The following is a 27,710-nucleotide window of genomic DNA, read 5'->3' on the forward strand; positions in this document are numbered from 1 at the left end:
TCATACATGCAAGGCAAGCATTTTACCACTGAGCCACCTTCCAAGCCCATCAGATATATTTTTTAATTAGTTTACTTTATTGTTACTACAAAAATGATGTACAGGGGGATTACAATAACATGAATCATGTAATCAATCCATTTCCTTGCATACAGTATCTTCTGTTCCTTTGCTTTTTCCCAGTCCCTCCCTCCTGTCTCCACCTACGAGTTGTACACTTCACTTTCATGAGTGCCCAGTGCGCTCCACTGCTGCAGTTTTTCCCTTGAGTTCTGTGCCTTTCTCCCCAAGATATATACATGAATATACCATTCATAAAGAAAAGACAGAATCATCAAGAAATAAAAATTAAAAGAGAGATCTCTTTTAATGTGGAGTTCATTTTGATAGCTATATGTATATATATAATTTTATATAAAGAGGCACATAGGCATTGTGCCTTTGTGTTTCTCTCCTAAGAGAAAAAAAATTTTATACTATACTTTAAAAAAGCAGCCTCCAAAATTTTTGGCACATTTTTGTACAATTTCTTTTTTTCTAATAGAATACGGATTCAATCCAATGTTTTTTTTTTGTCGGTCGTGGGGCTTGAACTCTGGGCCTGGGCGCTGTCCTTCAGCTCTTCAGCTCAAGGCGAGCGCTCTACCACTTGAGCTACAGCACCACTTCCGGTTTTCTGGTGGTTTATTGGAGATAGGAGTCTCACGGTCTCTCCTGCCCGGGATGGCTTTGAACCGCGATCCTCAGATCTCAGCCTCCTGAGTAGCTAGGATTACAGGCGTGAGCCACCAGCGCCCGGCTCAATCCAATGTTTTTGAAGCAATGACTTCTTTTTTCAAAACCAATCTTTTATTTATAAGCATATATTACTTTATCAGTTTTATTTCAAATTAATGTACATATATACATATATATGCACAAATGGACTTTGATTAGGGCCACCATTTCCATGAAATACTGATTTGTTGTTTATTACTTTTCAATCACAAAAATCTCTCATTTTTGTCTTCACTTAATGACGTTTTCTGGTTCAGATCACAAGTTCCATAAGGACACAAATGTCATCTCCACATTTATGAAGGAAATAGCAGCCCATTTGTCAGAAGCCTGAACAATGGAGAGCATGAAGATAATTAGAATATCATGTATTCTAAGCGTGCGTGTGTGTATGTGTAGGTGTGTGTGTGTAAGTGTGTGTATGTATGTGAGTGTGTATATGTGTTTATATATGTCCAAACCTCTGGATGAGAAACTTCTTTGGGTAAATCATATCCTATATTTTATATAATAATAAAATATTTATCTTCTTCCCAGCTTAAGAGCGAGCATACTGTAATCATTAGACACCTCCTGTATATATATACCCATCTTAGGGCCCTTCCTCATGCACATGGACAATCGCTACTTGCTTTAAAATTACTATTATCTCAGGTTTCTTTTCTTGTTTTCTATTTCTTTGCGGGGCGGGGGGGGGGGGGAGGTAGGGAAGTGAGAAAAGGGTGGTACTGGGGTTTGAACTCAGAGTCTTTCATTTGCTAGGCAGCTCTTCTACTACTTGAGCCACTCCTCTGAATTGCTGATTTTCAAGGAAAGCTCTTGATTGATGGCCAGGCTAGACTTGTTTGGATCCTCCTTCTTGTGTTTCCCCTGGTCTCTGGAATGGTAGGTGTGTACATTGTGCCCAGTCACTGGACCCTCCTTGAGCTTGTATGAGTGCTGCTTACTACATCCAGCCATTGGAGATGAAGTCTCTCAAATATATGTGTGTGTGTGTGTGTGTGTGTGTGTGTGTGTGTGTGTGTGTGTGTGTGTGTGTGTGTGTGTGTGTGTATGTGTGTGTGTGTGTGTATGTGTATATATATATATATTTATGTAGTCTTCTTGTTCATATCTCTTGCTCATTTTTCTATTGAACCATGTTTTTCTTATTGATCATTTTGAAGACACAAAAATTAGTATATATTATATATATAGTCTAGATGCAAATCATTTGTATATTCTCAAGTTTATGGCTTGATTTTTCATTCTCATCAGGTATTATTAAATGAGGATTGTTCTTCCCCCTTTTATATTTATTAAAATAAAATAAACATAGTTCTTTTATTATTTTATTATAAACTTATATCTATATACACAATATATCTTTATATAAACAATGTATCTTTATATATATGAACTTCATCCTCAAATCTTTGCTTCGAAAGCAGCAAGGATGACAGGCTTAAGCCATCAATCTCAGTGCCTTACATTTCTTTAAGGATATCCTCGCATACAGTAAAAGCACAGGTAGCACGTGGTTTCATTTTGTCTGGTTCTAACTTTCTATAAATTCATCCTGCTAAGGTTCTGTGATGATTTGCTTCCTAACTATTTGATGTTGATGGTAGTGGGTCTTACCTTTACTTTCATGATTGAACAGAAACCACTGAAGAAATGAACCGATTGTGCCCATTTCAGTTGTACTAAAGATGGTAGTAAAGTTCTGCTATCTGTATGAGCTTTTGATATAGAAGTCCTAGAGTTAAAAAAAAAAAAAAAAAGAAGAAGCACTAGAGTATTACTCAAGAATTGTTTAACCTCAGGATGAATTTGCACTCAGTTTTATTAGCTATTGCCAAAGTATCGTACACAATCTTACACAACTTCCACCACTGGGAAATGATCTTCATTAAGACTTGATATTAATCCAATCCAGGCAAATACCTTCTTCACCACTGGTCAGCTGAGACCTGGGAATGAATGGTGATTAATTTTCTAATCACACTTGGAATTCTGAAGTGTAAATATGGAGTAACACCTCTTCCAACAATGATCTTATTTGAAAAAAAAAATTGATAGTAGCCAGGCATTTGTGGCTCACATCTATAATCCTAGCTACTCAAGAAGATGGGATCTGAGGGTCGAGGTTCAAAGCCAGCATGGTAGAAAAGTCTATGATATTCTATTTCCAAGCTAACCTGCAACAAATAAACAAAATCCTCCCAAAATGAACTCAGTAGTAGAGCCCCATTCTTGAGCAACAAAGCCAAATGAAAGCATAAGCCTCTGAATTCAAGCCCTGGTACTAGCACAAAAATAAATAACTACATAAATTTGATATTGGCCAACTTTAATATTAGTCAGTCTTATGTGTGAGGTATTTCTGATGACTCACACAGTTCTTTCCTAATTATGGGTGGAGCCTGATCCTTTTTTATATTCTTCTTGTCCACACCTCTTGCTCGTTTTTCTATTGAACTACTTTTTTGTTATTCACTATGTTGAAGACATAAAATGAGTATATATATATATATATATGTTTATTTATTATAACAAAATATAGTTCTTTTATTATTATTTTTATTATAAACTTATAAACTTATCAAGATAAATAAACACAAATCCATGTTGAAGACAAAAGTAGTACATAACATAGATAATTAGAAGAATTTGTCTGGGGCCCAAAGTCATTAAGGGTGGAGCTGCTTTGCAGAAAATCTTTTTCCTTTTCCCTGTTTCTTTACTCATGGTGCCCGGTTACTGTAAAGTGCAAGGTTTTCCAAAACCGAAGGCCCCAGAGGGTTAGCACAGATTGGTTGTTTTTAATAATATATTTGAAATGAAATGTCAGTTTAAACCTCTTCCTTCTTAAATGTGCTAAACACATCTCAGGAATTTCAAGCCAAGTTAATAGGCCCATTAAAGGGGAAAAGCAAGCAACATTACAAATGTAATTAGCTTGAGAGAAAGAAGGAAAGGAAGAGGGAAAAGGAAGGAAAGGAAAAGGGCCAGTGGGTAAAGAAAAATTGCACTGAGGAAAACTGCGAATGCCTAGTGTGAAAACCAAACCAAACCAAACCAAACAGGCCAAATATATGAAACACTGATTTCCAGTGTATGAAATGAAGGCATCCTGTCATTGATGGGCAACAGCTGCTTGAAGAGACCCCCAGGTCAGCATGCATGGCTGGCCGCCAGGGCAAACTCTGCTTCATAGGATTCTTCCTTGAAGGAACCACAGGTCTGCCACCCTGGTGGCAGAGCTCTCAGGCTACAGAACACGGAGAGCTACCCACAGAAATTCTCTCTCTCTCTCCATCTTCCTCTTCTTCCCTTGGTACTGGGGGGTTGAATTTAGAGCCTTAAGGTGCTCTACCACTTGAGCCCATGCCCCTAGCCCTTTTCGATTTAGTTATTTTGCTCAAACAGGTCTGTTACCTACACCTCCTCCGTAGCAGAAATGGCAGGAACCCACCTCCCTATCTACCTTTTTGTTGTTGTTGGGACAGGAGTCTCAATACCTCTTTGCCCAGGCTGGCCTTGAACTGAGATTCTCCTTTTATGTAGCTGGGATTGCAGGCATGAACCATCCCTCTCAGCCTGCAAGCTAAACTTTTAAGATGCTCCCTTCCCGGCCCTTAAATGGTCCTTGCAGTGGTAGGAGCAACTGTCTCCTGGACAATTTTGTGCAAAGCTCTTGGATCTTTGAAGCGCTCGAGGCACAATGTGCAGCGACTCAGCTGGCTGGTCACCAATTTCCTTGACTACAGGTTGTGGAATTTAGGCCTGGTACTCTGGCCAATCGTCTGGCCCTCTTAAAACAACAGGTGCATCACCAAACCGGAAAGACCTGAACTGCAAGGTTGCCCCAATGGCGTGGGTGACTGCTACCTGCAGAGCGCACGGCTCTCCCTCTGGGAGTGTTTCCTGCCTGCAAACGCAAGCCTGCACGTGTATACAGAGGGTTACAACGCGCACGCGCAGAAATGTATTAAGTGAAACATGGTACCTGCGCCGCGTGCGGCCGAGGGCGAATTCCAATGAACAACTAGCTTACAAACAAAATGAATCCCAGGGAGCTGGCACTTGTGTGGTCAGGGGTGGGTGAGGACAAGGGGGTGGCAGATGACAGTAGTACACATGTGAACGTACACATGTGAAGAATGGAGCCCCATAACTTAAGGGGATGGATGGGGTTGGGAGAGATGGGGAAGAATGATAGAAGGGGCGACGTCGATCAAGATGCATTGCGCTACCAAACGGACACGCGGAACTGAAACCCCTTTGCACAAGTACTTCAAGATAATAAGTTAGAAAAACAAGAATGCAAGCCCTCACTCAAGAACTCCTGGGAATGGACACCTCGTCTGGCCAATGGACGAAGACGTACTGCAGGCTTCCGGTCCTCATTGGACAATTTTGGCAGCGGGGGCGGGGCCAGTTAAGGAGAAGAGCCACCAGCTAGGATGAAATGGGCTCCACCTCAGATCAAAGGCCCGACCCCAAGGCGGGGAGTGCAAACTCCACACCCTATTTACCTGGCGACCTGGCCCCAGTGCTCGCAGTATCTGTCCACAGCCGGCTTCCCTGTCTGGATGAACCTTGAGCAATCACTTTCCCCTTGTGTCTCCACCCGCGGGTGTGTCCCCCGGTCCCCGGCCCGGGAGCAGGAGACATCCGGGGCTTTCCGGGCTTTTCCGCAGGCTCTGATTCTGCACTCGAGCTGCGGGGAAATCCTTGGGGCTCCAGGCGCTGCACCTGCTGCCTTTCCGCGGCTACGCGGTGAAGCGAGGCGGGGGAGAGTGAGACTCCGCGGACCCGCCTGCTCGCGGCTCCTGCCCGGGAACGCTCGCTGCAGATGCGCCCTGGGGCGATGGGTGTAGTCCCGCGCGTTGCCTGCAGATGGCGCCGGAGGCACGGGCTTCCTTAGAAAAAGGTAGCGCGCTTGGGGAGCAAAAGCCAGGCAGGTAAAGATTGACAGCCAGGAAAGCCCGGAGCAACCCAGTCTTTAAGCAAGGGCAGCAAAGTCCTTTTCAGGACTCTGCGTGCTTGGCGCTGCATGAAGGCATCGAGGCTGGGTAGATTTGCTGGCGCGTCCCCAGGGCACACCTGTTAGCTCCAGACTGCAAAACCCGTGCAATTGTCTTGTCAACTAGTCTTCATTTGGGCTAGCTCAGACCCCACTCACCTGTGTCTCTGCTAATTTGCCTCTCCAGCAACTCTTGAGTCCTGCGAGTTTTGTGGATAGCTGGGGGCAATACCTGCCCTGTACTTCTCATTTCACCAACAGGTAAATATTGCATGGCATGGACCCTAGGAAACTGCTGGGTGAAAGAAGACGCGAAGAGAGGAACAGGGTGAGAGAAAGCCTTCCTGTAGTCGCCACAGGAAGTGCCCTCTGGCATCACCCACTTGAGCCACAGCCTGACTTCCGGCTTTTTGCTGGTGAGTGGGACGGGAGAGTCTCTTGGGTTTGTACTGCCTAGGCTGACTTTGAACCTTGATCCTCAGATCTCAGCCTCCCAAGTAGCTAGGATGACAGGAAATGTAATCCTAGCTTCATCCGTATGTGTTAAGACACTGAGCATCTGGCTATATTTATGTGTGCTATAATTAGTATGTTAACAGGTTGTTAGGCACACTCAATTTCTATTTATTTATTTAGGTAAAAGTGAGTGCAAATGGACGATGGAATATTTTCTTTGTTCTGAAGTAGTTCCTGAAATACTTCCTCATTCTAGAACTTTCTACCCTCTAGTATGAATTAGGCTCTCTCCCTTCATTCTTCAGTTTTCAAAAGTCAGGTTTACAGAGCGGCCTCTCTGACCCCTTCTTAGAAAAGTATCTCCATTCTCCCTCTCTCTTTAAAAAAAATCCTTTTATTCTCTTTTACTTTTGTGTATTGTAACTCATCACTGTGTAGGAAGTATGATTCTGTGGTTTTTTTTTTTATTGCTTAGTTTCTGTCTCCCTGCTCTGAAATGCAAGTTTTAAGAGGGGCAGGAAGGCAAAGCTGGGCACAGAAAATGCCGGGTCACAAGGCAAAAGGGAAGGAGCGAGGGTGAAAACCTTGTCCTACACGTCCTGAAATCCCCTTTCTTACTTCTGAGAAAGTTGTCAGAATCAAATTGGACTCATTTGTGCCAGGCCCTAAGAACAAAAGCAAATAAGTAGATCTGGGAGGCGTGGAAGGAACAGGATTCTTTGCATGTACGCCTGATAACGTGAACTCTCACAAATGTTTCTTTTAGAGCCACAATCTCACCCAGATGTCATCTCACACAGAAAGTACTTTTCTTCAACTGCCTGGCTAGTTTTGGCCTCACATCAACTTTGTTATTGAGCCTTCTAGCCAAGGGCAATTGTTTCAAAAGAACTTCTGTACTTCTTCATTTTACCTTTCAAAACTCTCTTCCTGGTCTCCCTCTCCTTGAATATACATGTAATTTATTATGGTCTGCATACATCCACTATAATGTCTAGTCTCAAATGAATTTGACACTGTTGGAGAATCACTTTATTTGCTAATTAGGTTGGCAGTTTGGACATTCTTTTAGTCTCAGGTCTAGGATTACTGATGTTTTCTATCTATTCCTAACAGTCTTGGAAAAGGCATCATGGTGATAAAGCCAGAGTTACTCTTTTTGATGTCTCGGCTGCTAAATATTCTAGATGTTTTCTTTTCTTTCTGACTTTCAGTTAGGGAATGGTAATGTTCACAGCCCACCCTCGCAGATAGAAAAGGTAAAATTCAAGTACACACAGCCTCTGCCATGACTCAGTGTTTATCTTTCTATTTTCCATCTTCTTGCTTTGGGTAATTGTTGGCTTGAGGGAGTGTCCTGGACTAGGAGCCTGGATTTGCTTTAGAGAACAAAAAGTAAGTATGCTGAGTGTGTGTGTACACTTGTAATCCTAGTTGTTCAGGAGACTGAGCTCTGAGGATCGCAATTTAAAGCCAGGTAGAGCAGAAGAGTCTGTGAGAGGGTCACCTCCAACTAACTATCAAAAAGCCAGAAATGGCACTGTGGTTCAAAGTGGTAGAGCACTAACCTGGAGCACAAAAGCTGGACAGTGCCCAGGTCCTGAGTTCAAGCCTTGGAACTGGTATACACACACACACACACACACACACACACACACACACACGTAAGTGGTACACTCAAACACTCTAGTCTGACTCTATCCAACCATTCACCGGAGAGCCACTGACACTTTGGAGTTGACTCTGACACAAACGTACTCAAATGATGCTCTCAACTAAAAGAAGAGTCTTGCAAAAGTTGTTGCTCTCTCTGGGCTGTAAGGAGGCCATTCTAAGAAACCTACATTTGAGTATGGAGGTTATTTACCTCGTGGTCCAGAATTGGGTTTCCGGATATATCATGAATAGCAACAGCATTCACCCCTGAAGAGTTCACAGATCTGCCAGACCAAGAGTGAAGCGTGAGATGCAGAGGCCTCCCTGCACTGAACAAACCCATGCCAGCCTTTTCTCCAGTGGCCAAGAGCATGCCTTGCCCGGGCTGGGCCTGAGGGCTGCCCCTGTGTAATCACGGTGCTCGTGATGAGAGGGCGTGTGCTCCCCCAGCCCCTGTCATGTGCTGCATCACCTGACAGCGTCAGGTTGCTGGTTAACCAATCGAATCCCTCATAGCTAAACATCATTTTCTTATTAACTTCAGAACTTGAAGCAGTTAATTACCTTATTTTTTTCCAACCACAGTTTCTTCATGCATTTATGGGGGAAAATAAACATTTGATCAACTGAAGCTAGGGCTGCAGGACCTTGGTCCCTGGGAAACTAGCAGCATAGGTGACATAGACTGTGTTCTGTTCATACATGACACTCCATTGGGAGAGCACACAGCGCAATCTGTGAATAGACGTTGTCTGTGAATCAAGAGCGGTTCTTAACTGTATTCTGTGAATACAGTTATTATAAATAAAGATTTGGGCCAACTTGTAGACACACACACATTATATATACATATAGAAAATCCTAATTATCCATATTATATATGAGTTAGATATAATCTCAATGATATGTATAATCTCAGTTATATATCTATACATGATACATATAAAATCTCAATGATAAGATCTCATATATGTATATATACATATATCTATATACATAGAAATATGTATATTTATGTAATATCAATTACTGTGGAGGTACAATTGTTGATTCTGAACTCTCAGAGGGTTTGGGGCAAAATAAACCTAGGTTTAGCATTTCAGCTCACTCTCCTTACTTTTTGTATGACCTAAGCCAGTAAAGATAGCAATGTGTACATTTATGTATTGCATACTAAATCTTTGTGTGTCTTTGTGTGTGTGTGTGTGTGTGTGTGTGTGTGTGTGTGAGAGAGAGAGAGAGAGAGAGAGAGAGAGAGAGGGGTCCTGGAACTTGAGCTCAGGGCCTTAGCCCTATCCTTTGCTCCAGGCTAGTGCCCTACCACTTGAACCACAGCTCCAGGTTTGGCTTTCTGATGGTTAACTAGAGATAAGAGTCTTGGGGCTGGGAAAGTGGCTCAGTGGTAGAGTGCTTGCCTTGCATGCATGAGGCCCTGGGTTTGATTCCTCAGCATCACACAAGCAAAAAGAAAAAAGCTGGAAGTGGTGCTATGGCTCAAGTGGTAGAGCACTAGCCTTGAGCTGAAGAGCTGAGGGACAGTGACCAGCCCAGAGTTCAGGCCCCACGACCAGACCCCCCCCCAAAAAAAAAAAAAAGAGTCTCAGTGGTTTTTCTGCACAGTCTGGCTTTGAATTGTGATCCTCAAATCTCAGCCTCCTGCATAGCTAGGATTATAGGTGTGAGGCACCAGCACCTGGCTACTTGGTCTTTGATAACAATGCATTATTATTCAGACTTTCTATGATCTTGTGGAAAAGGGAATAAAAATGCTTCACTCTCTAGGTAATGAAGCTGGGTTCAGAGAAATGCCTATGATCACACTGGTAGTAAGACTAGTAGAATCCAACTAACTTGAATTCAGGTGAGACAGTGGTTTAATGAGCATATCACCTCCTCCAGGCTGCTGAGTTAGTGTTTCTCAGACTAGTGTCTGTAAATATTAATGTTCACTTCATGAGATTGTGCTGAAGGATAACATTTACTAATGGAAGACAAAAGGAATTTTGTTTGTGGTCAAGAGGCTGAGATGTGAGGATCTCAGTTCAAAGCTAGCCTGTACAGAGAGACTCTTATCTCCAGTTAACCAGCCAGAAGCCAAAAGTAGAGGTATGGTTCAAGTGGTAGAGCACCAGTCTTGAGCCAAAAGTCCACGCGAGAACATAAGGCCCCGAGTTTAAGCACAAGTATGGCACAAAAATAAAAAAGAAGATATTTGGTTTGATATGCTCTTGAATCTGTGGCTATTTACCCTTTAGCATTTCAAGATGCTGTTTCCTTTGTTTTCTGGACCATATGATGTATCTTCTGGGTGTCAGCCATTGTTTGTACTGTGATTCCCCCGTGCAATGCGCCGTGCTTCCTCACATTGCTTTAAGCGTTTCTCTTTATATTTGCTTTTTTTTTCTCAATAGTTTACTTATGGTGTGTCTAGGTGTGTGATTTGCTTCCTATTCCTTCAGCTTAGACATCACAAAATTCAATCGAAGAAAATGATAGGATCTTAGTCTTTCTAAATCAGTAGTTTACAAATGGTGGGAGAAAGAAATCCCGTGCTGAACATCAGATAGGAAAAATCACCAGCTCTTGCTTCTGCTGCAGCCACTTGAGGGAGGAGAGGGAGGAAAAGGGGTGTTGGTTATGGAGATCCACCCCCCTCCCAGCTAACTCTTGGTCATCTGCTTTCACACTTCAGAGGTGTTGAGCAAGGGTGGGGTCTATGGCATCAGAAAGCAGACCAGGACTTACGCAATGAGCCTCAGAATGCTCTGACAGGTCCCTGCCAACTGCTCAACATTACAGGTTTCCTTGAATACTGGGCTCTGTGGGAAACTGGCACAGTTTGATGCATGGATGAGGACTTGAACACAACAGGTTTCCAGAGCAACACAGATCAAAGTTACATAGGTAAGTTCACCTTTCAGAACCAGCCTACTGCAAGGGGATAGCTCATTTTCTGGAACATTCTTCTGCTTCTTGTCTTTAGAGACCTCTGTAGAGACTGAATTAGGAGACGGCTTCTCAGGTGAGACTAAAGACAAGAGCCTCTGGGACCTGTCATCTCTTTGTCTCCTTATGGATTGAGGAAGAATCAAAATGATTCCTTTAGCTGTAGTTAGGAATTTCTGAATTTGTTCGTGCTAGGAGTTATGCCAAGGGCAAAGGAAGTTCTTCCTTTTTGAAAACTTTGCATTACATCAGGCAGCTACTCTACACAGAGCAGTTATGAGTTCCCATGAGAAATTGGTTGTTGTAGTGGAGAAAGCAAGTTTTATTTTGAATTACTAAGTATGATGGGATTTGGGAGCTTGCTGTCCATGGAAGCTGAGTGACAGAAAATGTAAGAGCACCCAGGCAGAGAATTCTAGTTCCAGTGACATTTATTTGATGTCAGATGTTCTGTCTTATGGAATCCTCTGCCAGCATCGTACGGCAGTCAGTTTTTAACCTTTGCTTCCTGATATCTAGGACAATCAAGTGTTCTCTTTGTTTTGTTTTACACATATGTAATTTTATTTTAGTTAAGGTATGTCGCCTCCAAATGTTAGTACAGGAAATGTTAAGTTTAAACATAGTAAGATAAACCCCCTAAGACAGAAATTCAGAACATCAAAACCTTGATTATTGCACCTATTTTCCTACAGAAAAATTTAATTTTTTTTACATAAAATCTTCCTCCTACGTGAACAGACAGGTTGCAAAATGTACAACAAACTTTTAAAATTTATTTTTATTGTAAAAATAGTGTACAGAGGGGTTATAGTTACATGAGTAAGGTAATGAGTCCATTTCCTATGGAGCATTGTTATCTCCTCCTTTGTTTTTCCCCTACCATCCCTTCCCACCTCCCCAACTCCTCCCTCCCCCCACCAAAGTTGTAAAGTTCATTTTCAACAGTGTCTTGTATATCTCATTGTTACAATAGGTAAGCCTGTATTCTTATTTCAGCATTTGCAACCAACTTTTTTTGTGAAATGATATACAAAATATTAATGTGCAATGAAATTTGATTTACTATCATCATGAAAAAAAGACCCTCCACAATCATTTTTTGTATGCTTTATAAAACGGTTTTAAGGATCTATTTCATAAATATTTCCCGTGCAATTTAGTCAGTGACAAAAATACAAAGCTATCCTTTATTCTTTGTTGATTTTACAACATGCCTTGGTACTGCTAAACAGAAATAGCACTGTTTGGGAGCTGAGCTAATCAAACATTTCAAAACCAATGTCTCCTGACCAACATTAGCTGACATACTATACAGCCGCCCACCATCACTGGGGGTCTGTACTGTTGTAAGTGAAGGAAGTTCACACGGACTCAAGTGCTCTCCTTAAAGTTTCAATAGAACTGAGTAAATTCTATCAAACGACCCACGTACTGAGGATATGGAAAAAAAACCCACTGAGTATGAATTTCAAAATACTCATCCATAATGACACTATCGTTTTAAGTATTTCTTTCTGATTCTGTTTTATTTCTATGTAGTAATATCTATAAATGTGCACAAAATAACTTATACCTTGTGTAATTGTTCCTAGAGATATTTTTCTTTATTTTCCCACTCTGAATACATTCCAGGAACTAGAATAGCTCTTTCAAAGGATTTAAAGTATGCTTGCTGCTGTTTTTTCCTAAGACTTTGCTCATTTTGAACACTGGCAACCTGCCAAAATGCTGGATCCCTTAGCTTGTCTCAGTTTTTAGTCAAAAGCACTAATTGAGGGCTGGGAAGGTGGCTCAGTGGTAGAGTGCTTGCCTTGCATGCATGAGGCCCTGGGTTTGATTCCTCAGCACCACATAAGCAAAAAAAGCTGGAAGTGGTGCTGTGGCTCAAGTGGTAGAGCGCTAGCCTTGAGCTGAAGAGCTGAGGGACAGAGCCCAGGCCCAGAGTTCAGGACTCACAACCACCATCACCACCACCACTACCACCAACAAAAGCACTAGTTGACAAAAACTGTTTCTATTTCAAGATGTGTGGACATAAGCAGAAGTTTGTGCTGAATGGACTGGACAATGTTACACCTTCATTATTCTGACCTCAAACTCTAACTTGCTTCTTATTTTTAACGTAGGTTGTTTTGGAAAGGCATTTTGACATGTCAAAATACTCTTTAGAAATGTTACATTTCAACTGACATGAGACTTTTGGAGGTTGAAACAGGGCAGGTGCTTCTAGTCTATTAAATATTCTCATGTCCTTTAATAGATGGACTTGGAGTGATATTACTCTTTAGGGGCTGCCACAACCCAGCATCACAAAAGGACTGGTTTGTAAACAACAGAAATACATCTATGATAGTTCTGGGGGCTGAGAAATCAAAGGTCAAAGGGCTAGCAGGATATATGTCTGGCAATAGTGAGGTTTTTTTAAATTTTTTGTTTTTGTTTTTTTGTTGTTGTTTTTGTCGGTCGTGGGGCTTGAACTCTGGGCTTGAGTGCTATCCCTGCATCCTTCAGCTCAAGGTGAGCATTCTACCACTTGAGCCCCAGCACCACTTCTGGTTTTCTAGTGGTTTATTGGAGATAAAAGTCTCACGGACTTTTCTGCCCAGGTTGGCTTTGAACGGTGATCCTCAGATCTTAGCCTCCTCAGTAGCTTGGATTACAGGTGTGAGCCACCGGCCCCTGGCAATAGTGAGTTTTTTTTTAACTCAGAAATAGATAGATGGTGTCTTCTTGTACTCGCCAAGGTATGTCCTCACATACCGTTCCTTCAACCTCCCTTGATGTATCACCTTCTCAGGAGTTAGCATTTTAGCACAGGAACTGAGGGAAGTCACAGGCATTTAGACCACATGAATGCCTGGAACACATGAATCTATGACTCTTTGTACTGTGCAGATGACATGACTAAATAACTGCTTATTTAGTCCAAATCCTTGGTGTATGTCCTAACCAGAGGAATTTGTAAGCTTACAAGAGGAATGATCATCCTTTGGTCCAAGGTTTCTAATAAAAGTCTAGAGACTACAGAAAAGAGCACAATTAGTTCTATGTGAGTGGAGTTCTCATGGGACGAGTCAACCAGACAACACGTGGTATTTAATTAGGACATTGTAAAAGATTAAAACCAAGGGTTGGAAGGTAGTATGGAAGTAGAGATTAAATAAAATGAAGAGAAGTCAGAGGTGGGAAAACAGGTATTGTGTTTAAGATGTGTTCTGTGGTCTTGTGTGGAGACAAACAAGGGAGATGCCTAGACCAATCTTTGCAGTTGAAATGTTTCTGACAAGGGATTGGAGATATAGAATACTTGTTTAGCATGTGCAATGTCCTGGGTAAAGATCTCCAGTACTGCATAAAACATTGCTCACAAAAACGATGTGAATTTTATCAGGCTTTAGCCTACAGCCCACTGCATAGAGTAAAGAAGCAACTTCCTTCTCAGTGAGGATGGTTTGCTAATTTGTGAAAGTTGCATATCTGTCTCCTTAGATAGAAGAGAACCAGGAGAGGGGCTTCTTTGAACACTTATTAGTCCGAAGTTCACACAACTTGATGTGTGAAGCAATCATGCTGGGAACTTTCAAGCATGAGAGAGTTCAAGGAGTAGTAAGAATCCCATTACTGACCAATGAGAACACTCAAGTTAAGGAAAACACATGCAGACAATTCCTAAGTCCAAGCATTTCCCCATATGTGAAAGCAACACACCCCCAAAAGTAGCACAGGCTCTTTGGTAATTAATTGGAGGCAACAGAAATAAATAATACCAGCACTATTTGTGCAAATATAGATTTGCTTTGCTCATTCCAAGGATGAGTGTTTTTAAAAATGAAGCAAAAGGGAAGAAAGCCCTGAGCTCAGTGAACAGAGATTTGGGGAGTTAAAGTGAGCAGAGATGGAGCCAAATGGTGTTAGTTTCGTAACACACACACACACACACACACACACACACACACACACACACACACACACACACACACACACACACACACACACACACACACACACACACACACACACACACACACACACACACACACACACACACACACACAGGCCAAACCAGAAATCATGTCAATAAACTGGCAGGAAAGTAGAAGGTAGTGGAAAAACAAATGACTTTGGACCACTGAGACTTTGCCCTGACAAACAGGGTTTTGCAAGCTCTAAGTTTAAGCCTAACCACCTTGTGAGTCTAACCAGCTGACCTTTCTTCATCATTCCTAACAAAAAGACACACAGGGCACTCAAAGAGCTTAGAGAAGAGTTGATTTTCCATCATCCTATCCTGTCCAATGGTTCCTGTGCTCTCTCCTTTAAGATCCCAGTAGCTCAACGCTTAGGGGCAATAGCCCTCTTCTGTGAAATCTCACCAAGTTTAGGCAGAACACTCGATGTGGTCATTTTCCAAACACAGCCGTTTATTTGCCATTTTACTCAGCACTTTATGATTTTATTCTTGTAATAATTCCAATTTGACACAGTGGGTAGAAATATAGAGATGTTTATATGATTTAGTAATGCACTCCTATGTTTAGGGATGAAACAAAGTTTGTGAACAATTGCGAACTGGGATTAAAGTGAATAGGTACAATTCACACATGACTTGGAAATAAAAACAAGAATAATGATTTTATTTTGCGCTAGTCCTTGGGACTTGAACTAAGGTTCTGTGCTCTGTCATTTGCCTTTTATTTTGCTCAAGGCTTGCACATTACCAAGTGAGCCATAGCTCCACTTCTGGCTTCCTGGTGGCTAATTGGAGATGATAGTCTCATGGACTTTCCTTCTCAGGCTGGCTTCAAACTATGATCTTCAGATCTCAGCCTCCTGAGTAGCTAAGATTACAGGCATGAGCTACTGGCGTCTAGCTTCAGTTATACTCTTTGAAAATGCTGATATAGGTGAAGAAATACAGCCAATGTGGAGTTAAGTAACTTGCTCAATATTATACAGCTTCTTCATATCAGAGTCAGGCTTCACACATGTAGAAACTTAATCAGAAAGGATAGTCACGCATTCTTTAGAGACTAGATTAGGGGGACTTGTTGGAATGTTGGGTATGATAAGAATAGAAACAAATATGTCTATAATGTTAAAAAATTAAATAATAGTAAAGCTAATTTCAGAGAGTGGCATCTCCATTCCACTAGCCCTATCATTTCTTGAAATTAGAGAATGGAAACTGAGTGAAACAACAGGAATAGAGCTCTAGCCATTAATGCCTATCTGCCTGTTATGTCCTCCAGCTCTTCTCACTCTGTTATGTTTCCTGACCCTCTCTTTAGGCTGAGATACTTGCCAAGATGTTCCCTTTGCAAGGCCCACAGGCGCTGCAGATGCTAGAGAAATCCCTAAGGAAGAGCCTCCCTGAGTCCTTGAAGGTAAGGTCATTCTCAGGGACAAAGGATTGATGATCTATCTGCTGGCCACCAAACAGCAGTGAATGAGCAAGAAGATCTGCTGAGGGCTCTTCTGTGCCGGGCCCTCATTTTGTTGATTCTGGTTTAGTTGACATCAGCCCAGTGGAAGGCAGATGTGCTGCACCCGTGTAACTGAAGAAGAAATGGGGGCTTGTTTGTATTGCTTGAGCAAAACTGTATTGATGGTGACTGGCAAAGCTATCCTTGAATCTAGTAGGATCTTTGCTGCATCATGACTGAAAGCCACTCCTTATATTCTTCCTAGAATTATGTGGTAGAACACAGGAAGTTTTCCAGAGTTGCAAAGTTAACTAAAATGAATACATGAATGTTTGTTTTCCTAAATAGTCACATGTCTGGTTAAGAGGTTGGCCGCGTGACTCTTCCTTGGTCCTAGTAGTAAGGAATGTTTGTTGATTCTTCAATGATTATGTGTAATTTGGGGTAAGTAATTTCTAGTCTAGTAGTATTATCTTTGGAAGTTTTATTTCATATTCTAAGGAAAGTAGAATATTGCCAAATATAATGCCTTTGTATCATATTAAGTAGACAGATGAGTATTTATTAGATAAAGATATTAATTTACCCCAAAGACTTAAAGACTGCTGTACTTTATCCTCATAACAACAAAGGCTTAAAATACATGAGACTAGAGATGAATTAAGTGAAAGGAAGAAATTAGATAAGCCCACAAGTATTATTAAAAGCTTCAACACTCTTATAGAATAGTTGAAAACATGTAACATACAGAAGACTTAAACAATATAGGAGCCATGTCAAACAAATTGACATTTAAAATATAATCATCTCACCAATAATAGAATACATATTATATTCAAATGTTTGTACATTTTGACCAAGATAGACTAATTTGAATTTTTGTAAACATTACCAACTACAGTGAAATAAACCATGCTTCAAAGTCATAAAGTTAGAATAGATCAGTTTAATGAAAAAGAATATTTAACATATCTAGATTTGTGAAGTAAAATGGATAAATGGGGAATATATCATTAACTGCTTATATGAATAAAAGTTTGCTTTGTGCTCATAGCTCCTGTTTATAATGCTAGTTACTCAGGAGGCTGAGATCTGAGGATCATGGTTTGAAGCCAGCCTAGGCAGCAAAGTTTGTGAGACTCTTCTCTCCAATTAACCACCAAAAAGCAGAAGAGGAGCTGTGGCTCAAGAGGTTAGAGGGCTAGCCTTAAGGGAAAAAAAAGCACCGGGATAGCAGGTAGGTCTTGAGTTCAAGCCCCAGGACAGGCACAAGAAAAGTGAGAGAGAAAAAAATTTTAATAAGCGATTTTAGCCAGATATCAGTGTCTTATGTCTGTAATCCTATCTATTCAGGAGACTGAGACCTGAGGATCACAGTTCAAAGCCAGTCTAGGAAGGAAAGTCCGTGAGACTTTGATCCAATAAACTATTCAGAAAAAGCCAGAGGTGGTGCTGTGGCTCGTAGTGGTAGAGCACTAGCCTTGAACAAAAGAGCTGAGGGACAGCTATGTGTGTGTGTGTGTGGGGGGGGTAGTTATGGATGTGGGAGGGAAGGGATGGTAGGGGAAAAACAAAGGAGGAGGCAACAATGCTTGATAAGAAATGTACTCATTACCTTGCTCATGTAACTGTAACCCCTCTGTACAGTATATTTATAATAAAAAAAAAACTTATTAAAAAAAGAGCTGAGGGAAAGGGCCAGGCCCTGAGTTCAAGCCCCACCACCGAGAGGGCAAAAAGAAGGAAAAGAAATTTTAGTTTCTTTATTTAAAACTAGGGGAAGATGAGTAAAGTTTAGCAAGGAGAATAAAAGAAATCCAGGAATTTTGAAGAGAGAGAAACAGAAAAGAATATTCCACCCCATAACCAAGAGACCCTTTCCAGCTAGGAGGGGCTCATTTTTTCCTGTTTCTCTTGGGTCACTGGAGTTTGAAGAGATGCTGCTGGATAAAGTTACACAGGTTGCCTACTGTGTGATTTTGGTAGTGTGTTTTCTGTCCTTATCAGATAGGTGGGAAATGACTTTTACAGACAGCAATTTAGATATATGATAACAGGAAATTATTTTAGGAGTCAGGTGGCTTTGACACAGAAATGATCCTAGAATTTGTCATTGTAGACATGTTTTTTTTTTAAAGGAAGGAAAAATGTTCCTTGAAGAATTAAAGTATCTAAGGATATTGAAATAATCTGAAGAGAGAAGTAAGGAAATTAATTATAGGTTTTAAAGAATATGATAAATATTATTCAGGGTTGAGAATTTAGTTCAGTGGAAGACTGTTTGCCTAGCAAAGACAAGGGCCACACACACACACACACACACACACACACACACACACACACACACACACACACACACACACATATCAATCCTGAAGCCTGATTACATAGGTTTGTATTTGTTGATGTGGAAATAGGCCTACATACAGTTTATTTTGAAAAATAGATTTTTTTTTATTGTGAGAATACCGTACAGAAGAGTTACAATTACATGGGCAAGATAACGAGAACATTTCTTATAAAGCATTGTTGCCTCCTCTTTGTTTCCCCTTCCCATCCCTTCCCATACTCCTCCCCTCCACCCACCCGGTCCTCCCCCACCCCCCACCAAAGTTGTTAAGTATTCAATTTTTTTTGTTTTTGTTTTCTTTTCATGCAATTGTTTCTAACATATTTATAAGATGATTTCTATGTTGCTTTGTATGTCCCTCCCCCACAGTATCACCCCTGCTTTCACTGTATTTGATGTTGGTATAATTTGTGGAGGGGAAGGGAAAAAAAACCAAATCATTTAACTAGGGATACAGGTGGACCCATTGCAACAATGAGATGTACAAGTCGTTATGTTGAAAAACGAAAAATAGATTTTAAGCTAGTGTTTACTAGGTGACTTTATTGTATATGTCAATACACAGAAGCAAATGAGAAGGCATGAAAGTTAATTCTGTACTATAAGAGTGAGTGATTATTTTAGTTACCTGGATATTTAGCTATATACATGTATACACAGATATGATATACACATACATGGACATGTATATATGTTACTATATATGTGTATATTATATATTATGCATGTTATATATGTATATTATATAAATGTATATTTATAATATGTATGTACATATGCCATGTATACATATACACATACATTATATATGTATGGATATACATATATATATATGGTATTCTCATGACTTCATCAATAACTCTATTTGTGCTGAGGACTAGAAAACAACCTGAAAATGGAGCTAATACCCCATCAGTAACTCATCCTGATTCTCACAGAAGCAAGCCTCTTTCTGGTAAAGAAAAAAAATAAATAAGAAAGAACCAGGCACTTTCCTGTTCCTGTGTTGTGTGTTGATCTCCCACTGTGTTGCAACATTACAGGTGTATAGTACCATCTTCCTCATGAACCAGGGAAACCCATTCAAGTTAAAGGCCCTGGTGGACAAGTGGCCTGATTATAATACCGTGGTTGTTCGTCCTCAGGAGCAGGTCAGTGGTGAGGTGTGGAATGAATTTGACCCTGTGTTTGTATTTGCTGTTTGTGTACCATGAACCTGGACATATGCCAGACTTCAGGGAAACAGAGCTGAAGCCCAGCTATGCTGACATGCACCTGTCCTGCAGGAAAACAAAGTGAGCGGATGGGTTCCAACGTGATGTGCACATGTGCCAGAGCATGCAAAATATTGGCTTTTGTTTTATGAAGTTGTTCTTGGCTGGGTGCATGGCTCAAATGATAGAGTGCTTCCTTGGCAAGCATGAGGATCTGAGTTCAAATCTCAGAACCACCAAAAAAAGAAGAAGAAGGCAATTGACATTGATGATTATTCTTGAAGATACAGAAAGGGACACTAGCTGAGAGATGACTAAAATTAGAATCTCAGAGGGTATGGGATAGATGATGGGAGAGCTGTCCAAGTAGACATGTCACTCAAATTGATTTTGATGTTCAGTAGGTCTGAGAGGCTGCAAAGAGCAAGAGACACATTCCAAGGAGAGGAAATAAGGCCTGCAATTGCATATAGGCAAATATGAAGAGTGTTAGAGAAATAGAGAAAAAATTACAATAGGTACACTTGAGTGTGTGTCTTTATTATTAGACTTCTGAATAACATTCAAAGTGAATGCAGCCCAAATAAAAATATGTTTCATACACATTAAAAATATAAAGTACATTCAAAATACATAAAGGTTAGTCCTAAACATTATTTGGTATAAAATATTGGCAAATGAAATGTAAATGTACAGCATTTTTAAAGCACAAGGGAATAGACAATCACTATTATTATGATGCATATGGAAATATAAACCATTAGAGGTAAAAATGGTGGTGGGTAAATCCTAGAAAACAACAGTATCTATCTGTGTATCTATCTGTCTATCTATCTATCTATGTAACTATATATCTATAGTTATCTATATCTGTAAACATGTACGTATATACAAATGGATGTATATTACATGCATGCCATATATGTGTATATAGTATATATTTTAAATGTACATATTATAAAATGTATATTTGCAATATATATAAATATGCAATATACACATGTATCATATATATATATATATGATATTTTCCTGGCTTCATCCAAAATCAATTTGTTTTTGGGATGATAAAACAACTTGTATCTGTAGATAGAGAGAAATCTATAGATAGACAGACAGACAGATAACAAGATCAAAGCCATCTGGGCAGGAAAAGTTTGTGAGAGTCTTATAACCAATTAAACACCAAAAAGTCAGAAATGGAGGTATAAGTCAAGTAGTAGGGCTCCAGCCTTGAGCAAAAAAGCTAAAGGACAACACCCAATCCCCCAAGTTCAAGTCCCAGTAGCACAAACAAAAACCTGCTAATTTTTCATAGTATTATTGTTGAGTTGGTGGTGAGGGAATCAAGCAGGTTGTTCAGGAAAATTTGAGTATAACAAAGCCAAGTCAACTTGACTTCATGATGAACACAATTCAAGAGTGGAGATAAGATGTGAAAAATATGCATATTTAAGTTGGTACCACAGCAGAATGATAAGATGCAAGGAAATACTGAATATCCTTGGTATAAGCAATTTGATGTTTTCCATGTCACCCATCCAACAGGAGATGAGAGATGACCTTGATAATTTCACCAACACCTACCAAATCTACTCCAAGGAGCCCAAGAGTTGTCATGAGTTCCTTGGTACATCAGATGTCATCAACTGGAAACAACATTTGCAGATTCAAAGTAAGGGGAGGGAGGTGTGTAGAGTCTGCCTGTGGTTTGTTTACACCTGTATGGTCATTTTCCATGATGGCCTTCCTTCTACCAAACTAGCAAACTTCAGAATCTTAATCTAATGATCATTTCCTCTTGGTTATGCTGGCTTCATAGAATGAGTTTGGTAGTGAACTTTCGCTTCCAATTTCATTGAGGAGTTTGAGGGGTATTGGAGCTCCTTTGAAGGCCTTATACAATTAATTCATCTGGTGAATTCTATCTGTGGATTCATCTGTGAATTCATCTGATCCTGGGCTGGAAGATCTTCATTTCATTCCTTAACATGGGTCTATTATTTGGTTTAAATCTTGTTTTGTGTGGGTACATCAATATTTACTATCCTTTGATTTATTACACTGTGGTTTTGGTTTCTTTCCATCTTTTCAGTGGACTAGATTGCAAAGGAACTGTGGGGAAAGGTAATTTCTTGTTGGCTGAGGAGCCATGGTGTAGTCTGATCACAAGTTCACAATGTCTTGAGATAGCTGGGTGTGGAACCAAAGTTTGTCCTCTGGGCTTCCATTCCTGGAATTAGAATGACATCTTACTGTGCCCCCAAACACCTTGTAGGTCACCTTGAACACTGGCTATAGTTCTGAGCATGCCCACTGTAGTCAGTCAGCATGTCCTGAGGGGGACATTCTTCCTCAGCTTCTTGCTTTGTGAGTTTTGGGCAAGTCACTCAAAGTTATCTAGTGCTCAGTGTTTTTCCAATAAGGATAGATAATTTGAAAAAACACACATAAAGCACAGGGTTAGTGCAAGTATGAAGTGGGGGTATATAATCATGTGCACACACAAGGCCAACCATTACTTAAATGCCATTTCTCCTTGGGCTTCACAGGTATATGGTGGGTTTTCAGTATTCTATTTTACATAAGAGGAACATGTCTTTGTCCACAGCTGTACCATTGGTGACAACACTAGAGGTAGGATGATCTGATGTTCATTTATTCATACTTGCATTGGGCCACTGAGTTTTTAGTCAAGTTTTTGAGCCACCATTCCACTTCCCACTTTTGGGGGGTAGTTCATAGGAGGTAAGAGCCTCATGGACTTTCTTGGTTGGCTTGGCTTTGAACCTCAAGTCTCATATTCAACCTCTTGAGTAACTAGGATTATAGGCATGAGCTAGTGCACTTGGCCACTTATATTTTTCTAATGTGCTTCTTTCCCCACTCTAATCCAGGTTCACAGTCCAGCCTGGAGGAAGTGATACAAAGTCTTGCAGCTGCTAATTTGTCCAAGGTGAAGAAAACACAACGCCTACTCTACATGATGCCTAAGACGGCACAGCGGCTGCTGCCATTCCTGGTGACCACTAAGACTTCATGTGGTAACTCAGGCAGACCCAAGGCCATGTGAGTTTAAAGATAACTCTCTACTAAAGCCACGGGAAGTGGTTCTGACTCTCTCCTTGAGCTCATGCTCGCCTCCCTACCCAGTGTTCATCTTTTAGTATGTAACGTGGATCACATCGTTTTCCAGGCTGATCCTTGCAGTATGTAGTGTGGATTATGTAATTCATCTCCTTAAAAGCCATCCATGGTTTTTTTCATCTCACCTTGGATGAAATCCGTACTCTTTTATGGTCCCCATGAGGTGAGAACCCATCACCTCTGCAGCTTCGTCTTGATTGTGTGTGTGCACGCACATGCACGCGTGCACAAGCACACAAGCATGAATTGGGGCTTGAAATCAAGGCCTCACACTCGTGCTTGGGTTTCTTTTCGCTTGCTCAAGGCTGGCATTGTAGCATTTGAACCACAGTTTTCCTTCCACATTTCTGGTGGCTACTTGGAAATGAGTCTTATGGACTTTCCTGCTCAGGCTGGCTTTGGACTGTGATCCTCTGATCTCAGCCTCCTGAGTAGCTGGGATCGCTTGTTTCTGCCTCTTGCTCTCTCCTACTCACAGCTTGACCTTCCTGCTCCCTAGTTGTCACACATGCACACGCGCCTTTCTGTGACTAGATTGCTCTATGCTTGCCTAAAATGTCCTTTCTTCTGGTCTCCACCTGTTTGCCCTTTTGTTTTGCCACTCATACTCTCCAATTTCCTATCCTTTGACAGTTCTTTGCAGAGTGCTAAAACCAGCCACAATTGAATTCTTTGTTATAAAACCTAATTTTAATTTTCTTCATTGCACCCAAAGTGGCTTATTTTAGTATGCATCTACCTGTTTGGGTTTTTTTTTTTGAGTCTTCTTGCTAACTTTGAAGTACTTAATAGTAGGGATCCTCTTTCCATTATCTCCTGAGGGGTCCCCAATAACCAGAAGCATGCCTGGCATGTAGTAGGCTCTTTAGAAACACACATTGCACAGAAGAAACACTTTCCAAAAAAGATCAGTTAAGCAAATTGCGTATTTCTCTTCATCCATTTTTAGTGTCACACTGAATAGAGCTGGAAACATTACTGGAATTTGATCTGTAGAGGCTCAGTCCCCTGGCCTTCTCTGTGTTAATGTGTACTGAACAGCTTTATATTCCCAGTGTGAAGTGCCTTGGAGCCCAAGAGCATCTCCTGCTGAGACTCTTTTGAATTCACAATCCATTTAATTCACCTTGGGATAATCAGGGTAGGAGACGTTTCTTCTGTTTCCTTAGAGAAAACATATTCTGCAGATGGAGTGGTTTGTACACCATGCAGTCATTGAAGGATAGAACTGGGGTTTCAGTCTAGGTTCTCTAGTTCTATATCCTGAGCTCTTTTTAGAATCCTTCCTGACAGCCATTTATATGCTTCAAGGATCTTCACATCTCATCAGCTCTTCATACCATTGATACCATAACAACTTTCCCATGTCTTCACAAGTATCCAATGATCCTGTATACCAGTACTTCCCAGTCCGTGATTCTACAATCTGGATTTACTGCTTGCTAGTGAGCGCTTTGGGACATTTATTTATTTTCTGTTTACTAAGTTTTCTCATGTATTCAGTGAGCATGACAGAACATGTCTCATTTATGTGGAGGGTCACAGCAATGTGAAAAAGAACAGTACTGACTTTGTGGAATATCTCTACAATCTTCTGTACTCATAACAGAGTCATTCTTTGACATTCATTTCTGTCTGACCAAAGTACCATTCATACATTCCAACCTATGCGAGAAGAAATGGAAGCAGAGAGACATCATCCAATAGCACATACTTATGAATCTCACCTGAATGTAGAGAGTACTGTACCATGACTTCTGTTCCTACTTACTTACCTCTCAATAGAATTTGCGGGGGGGGGGGTGCGGGATAAATGGAATGCTTCACAGTGTACCTAATATTTTGGACTGTTTCCCCCAATTTTTCTCAATAGTAACCAAGAGCTGTTTAAACTTGCATTACTGGATGTTAGCCATGCGGCCTTGGTGGATCAATTCTGGGCTTTTGGTGGCAATGAGAGGAGCCAGAGATTCATCAAGCGCTGTATCCAGACCTTCCCTTCTACCTGCGTTGTTGGACCTGAGGGCACTCCTGTGTCCTGGGCCCTGATGGACCAGACTGGAGAGATCCGAATGGGTGGCACTGTGCCCAAGTACCGGGCCCAAGGCCTCAGCTCCTATGTCCTTTATATACAGGGGTGGGCTCTGGAAACACTTGGCTTCCCTGCATATAACAATACATCCAGTTCCAACAAAATTGTGCAGAAAATGTGTGAAACTCTGCAGCATCTCCCCGTGCCATGTGATTGGAATCAGTGGAACTGTGAACCTCTATGATTGGAACCAGTGGAACTGTGGCTCTGAACACTCAAGGCTGAGTGAGGTGGGCTGTGAGGTGGCCGGTGTCGCAGAGAAGTGGACCCAGAGAGAGCCCAAAGTGTAGTGAGTAGTATCTCACTCATGGCTGAGTTTTAAGGAAGTAGAACAGATGGCTAACGGGACAGCCATGGGCCCTGATTCACATTACCGCACATCCAGCAGACCTGGCATTGCCAGAACTCTATGTACTTAGCACTTCCTTGTTCAGTTTCCTACATTTATTGAAAAAAGTTTTTTTTGGTGCCAGTCCTGGGGCTGTCCATGAGGATTTTTGTGCTCAAGACTGGCACTCTACCCTGTGAGCCACAGCTCCCCTTTCTGGCTTTTTAGTGGTTTTTGGAGATAAGAGTCTGCTGGACTTCTGTCTGAGCTAGCTTCAAACTATCATCCGTAAGATCTCAGCCTCCTGAGACGCTAGGCTGCTGGTGTGAGCCACCAACGCCTGGCTTTCAGTGTCCCTTTGGATTCTGTAGCGTCTACCTGAACACTTCTTCACGAGCTCCTGTTTCACATGTGAATTATTGCCCATCGTCTGCTCTTCCCAGTTTTGCCAAGACGTGGTATATTTTGTAAATGGCATAAGTTTTTCCTCTCTCTTCTTTCTTAATGTAGAGGCCAAGTGTGTCCTATTTCTTTTTTTTCTTTTTTTCTTTTTTTGTGTGTCCTATTTCTTTTTCTTTTTTCTTTTTTTTTTTTTTGGTCCAGTTGTGGGGCCTGAACTCTGGGCCTGGGTGCTCTTCAGCTCAAGGCTAGCGCTCTACCACTTGAGCCACAGCACTGCTTCTGGCTTTTTTCTTTTTGCTTATATGATGCTGAGGAATTGAACCCAGGGCCTCATGCATGCAAGGCAAGTGCTCTACCACTGAGCCACCTTCCCAGCCCTGTGTCCTATTTCTTAAGTAGGTGTTTTTTTAAGTGTGTTCCTTGGCAGCTCTTTGAACTGTTTAATAACCATGCTAAATATGGCTTATCTAAATAAATATTGCCTACCACAGGATAGTAGTTGGATGTGATCCTTGTGAGTCTTACTTTTAACTAACTCTTACTGTGTGTATTGAATGTCTCCAAAAAAGTGGCTTGGGGGCACATACAGATGGATTATTGTAAAACAAATGAAAAGACCCATTATCTGACACACTTGCTCGATTATTCTGTTTGTGCAAGAAGATCTGCTGAAATCTCCTTCAGCATGGATCTTACGTGCAGTGCAATTCAAATCCAGTGCATCTCTGGATATGTTCATCTAGTTACCCTGTCCTCCCCCATTTTTGTTTGACTGCTTCCACCTAAAATCCTTTGCCCTTTCCTTACAATTGGGCCATAATTGCTACCCCCTCCTCTTTCCCCAAACCACAGGTATCTCTAGCCTCCAGCTACATAAGTAGAATGCTGTTTGTCCAGGCCTGACCACAGCTCCTGACCTGCTTGCCCTAGCTATGGGCTACCTCTGCATCCAGCTGAGCACCCCCCTGCTTCCAGCAGAATCCTCCCCTTTTGCCTCTTGACCATAATAGATACCTCTTTCTCCAGGTAGGCTGCTACTCTGTATCGTAAGCCCCTTGCTGTCATTAAAAACTCCATTCTCTGTAGGTGACTGTGTGTCTGCCTGGTTCTCTGAGTAGTGCTTTTGCATGCCGCTGTTCATCCTACCATGTCAGATGCTCTGACAGCCTGATTACACATCCCTCCCAACCCTGCTGTCTACTGTTTCAAAATTATTTTAGACCCCACATATGTGTGCTCATACAAGTGTGTGTGTGTGTGTGTGTGTGTGTGTGTGTGTGTGTGTGTGTGTGGTGTGGTTTCACTTAGCATAACACCTGTCAGGCAGGATCTTGTTTCTTTTATAGAGTTGAATAATATTCCAATGCATGCACATACCAAGCCATAGTTTCTTCATCTATTTGTTAACAGACACTTTGGTTGTTTCAATATGTCTAGAGATATCTTTTTTTTCCCCATTTTCTCCTGCTTTCCCCCCCCCCCCCCCCCACAGACCCCTCTACCTTCAAAGTTGTAAAGTTCATTTCCAACATAGTGTATAGTGGGTATCACTGTTGAATTGGTTCACTCAGACATTCTAGTGGGACTCCATTCACAGGGAGGCCACTGACACTTTGGAGTTGACTCTGACACAAATGTACTCAAATGGTGCTCTCAACTAAAGAAGAGTCTTGCAAAAGTTGTTGCTCTCTCTGGGATGTAAGGAGACCATTCTAAGAAACCTACATTTGAGTATGGAGGTTATTTACCTTGTGGTCCAGAATTGGGTTTCCGGATATATCATGAATAGCAACAGCATTCACCCCTGAAGAGTTCACAGATCCGCCAGACCAAGAGTGAAGCGTGAGATGCAGAGGCCTCCCTGCACTGAACAAACCCATGCCAGCCTTTTCTCCAGTGGCCAAG

General features: G+C 41.3%; 1 protein-coding gene and 1 long non-coding RNA gene across 6 annotated transcripts; one reads left to right on the forward strand and one right to left on the reverse strand.

Moving 5' to 3' along the window:
* Positions 1-921: 921 nt before the first annotated feature.
* LOC138833868 (uncharacterized) lies at positions 922-27,710 on the reverse strand. 3 transcript variants are annotated; one of them, XR_011373969.1, is made up of 3 exons: positions 27,554-27,710; positions 2,398-2,515; positions 922-1,107 (listed from the first exon to the last, which is right to left on the reverse strand). It is a non-coding gene; the product is annotated as an uncharacterized lncRNA (long non-coding RNA). The 3 variants fall into 3 exon arrangements; XR_011373967.1 differs by lacking the exon at positions 27,554-27,710 and adding an exon at positions 5,948-6,174; XR_011373968.1 differs by lacking the exon at positions 27,554-27,710 and adding an exon at positions 5,298-5,561.
* LOC138833867 (glycine N-acyltransferase-like protein) lies at positions 5,538-26,303 on the forward strand. 3 transcript variants are annotated; one of them, XM_070032260.1, is made up of 8 exons: positions 5,538-5,695; positions 6,050-6,204; positions 10,700-10,804; positions 16,138-16,233; positions 19,666-19,773; positions 21,385-21,511; positions 22,734-22,905; positions 24,857-26,303. In XM_070032260.1, the coding sequence occupies exons 4-8, from the start codon at positions 16,156-16,158 to the stop codon at positions 25,257-25,259; spliced, it is 888 nt and encodes a 295-aa protein (XP_069888361.1). In that variant the 5' UTR covers positions 5,538-5,695; positions 6,050-6,204; positions 10,700-10,804; positions 16,138-16,155; the 3' UTR covers positions 25,260-26,303. The 3 variants fall into 3 exon arrangements, with proteins under 3 accessions (XP_069888361.1, XP_069888363.1, XP_069888362.1); XM_070032262.1 differs by lacking the exons at positions 5,538-5,695; positions 19,666-19,773 and having other exon boundaries at positions 5,789-6,204; XM_070032261.1 differs by lacking the exons at positions 5,538-5,695; positions 10,700-10,804 and having other exon boundaries at positions 5,790-6,204.

This window comes from Dipodomys merriami, unplaced genomic scaffold (assembly GCF_024711535.1).
Source record: "Dipodomys merriami isolate MVZ:Mamm:240054 unplaced genomic scaffold, mDipMer1.0.p SCAF_21, whole genome shotgun sequence".
Taxonomy (NCBI): Eukaryota; Metazoa; Chordata; class Mammalia; order Rodentia; family Heteromyidae; genus Dipodomys; species Dipodomys merriami.

Bases quoted from the DNA above. Each gene is read 5' to 3' on its own strand.
- LOC138833867 (XM_070032260.1), top strand. From the start codon at position 16,156: ATGTTCCCTTTGCAAGGCCCACAGGCGCTGCAGATGCTAGAGAAATCC. The intron at 19,774-21,384 runs GTCAGTGGTGAG...CCCATCCAACAG, and splicing joins TTGTTCGTCCTCAGGAGCAG to GAGATGAGAGATGACCTTGA. The intron at 22,906-24,856 runs GTGAGTTTAAAG...TTTTCTCAATAG, and splicing joins TCAGGCAGACCCAAGGCCAT to TAACCAAGAGCTGTTTAAAC.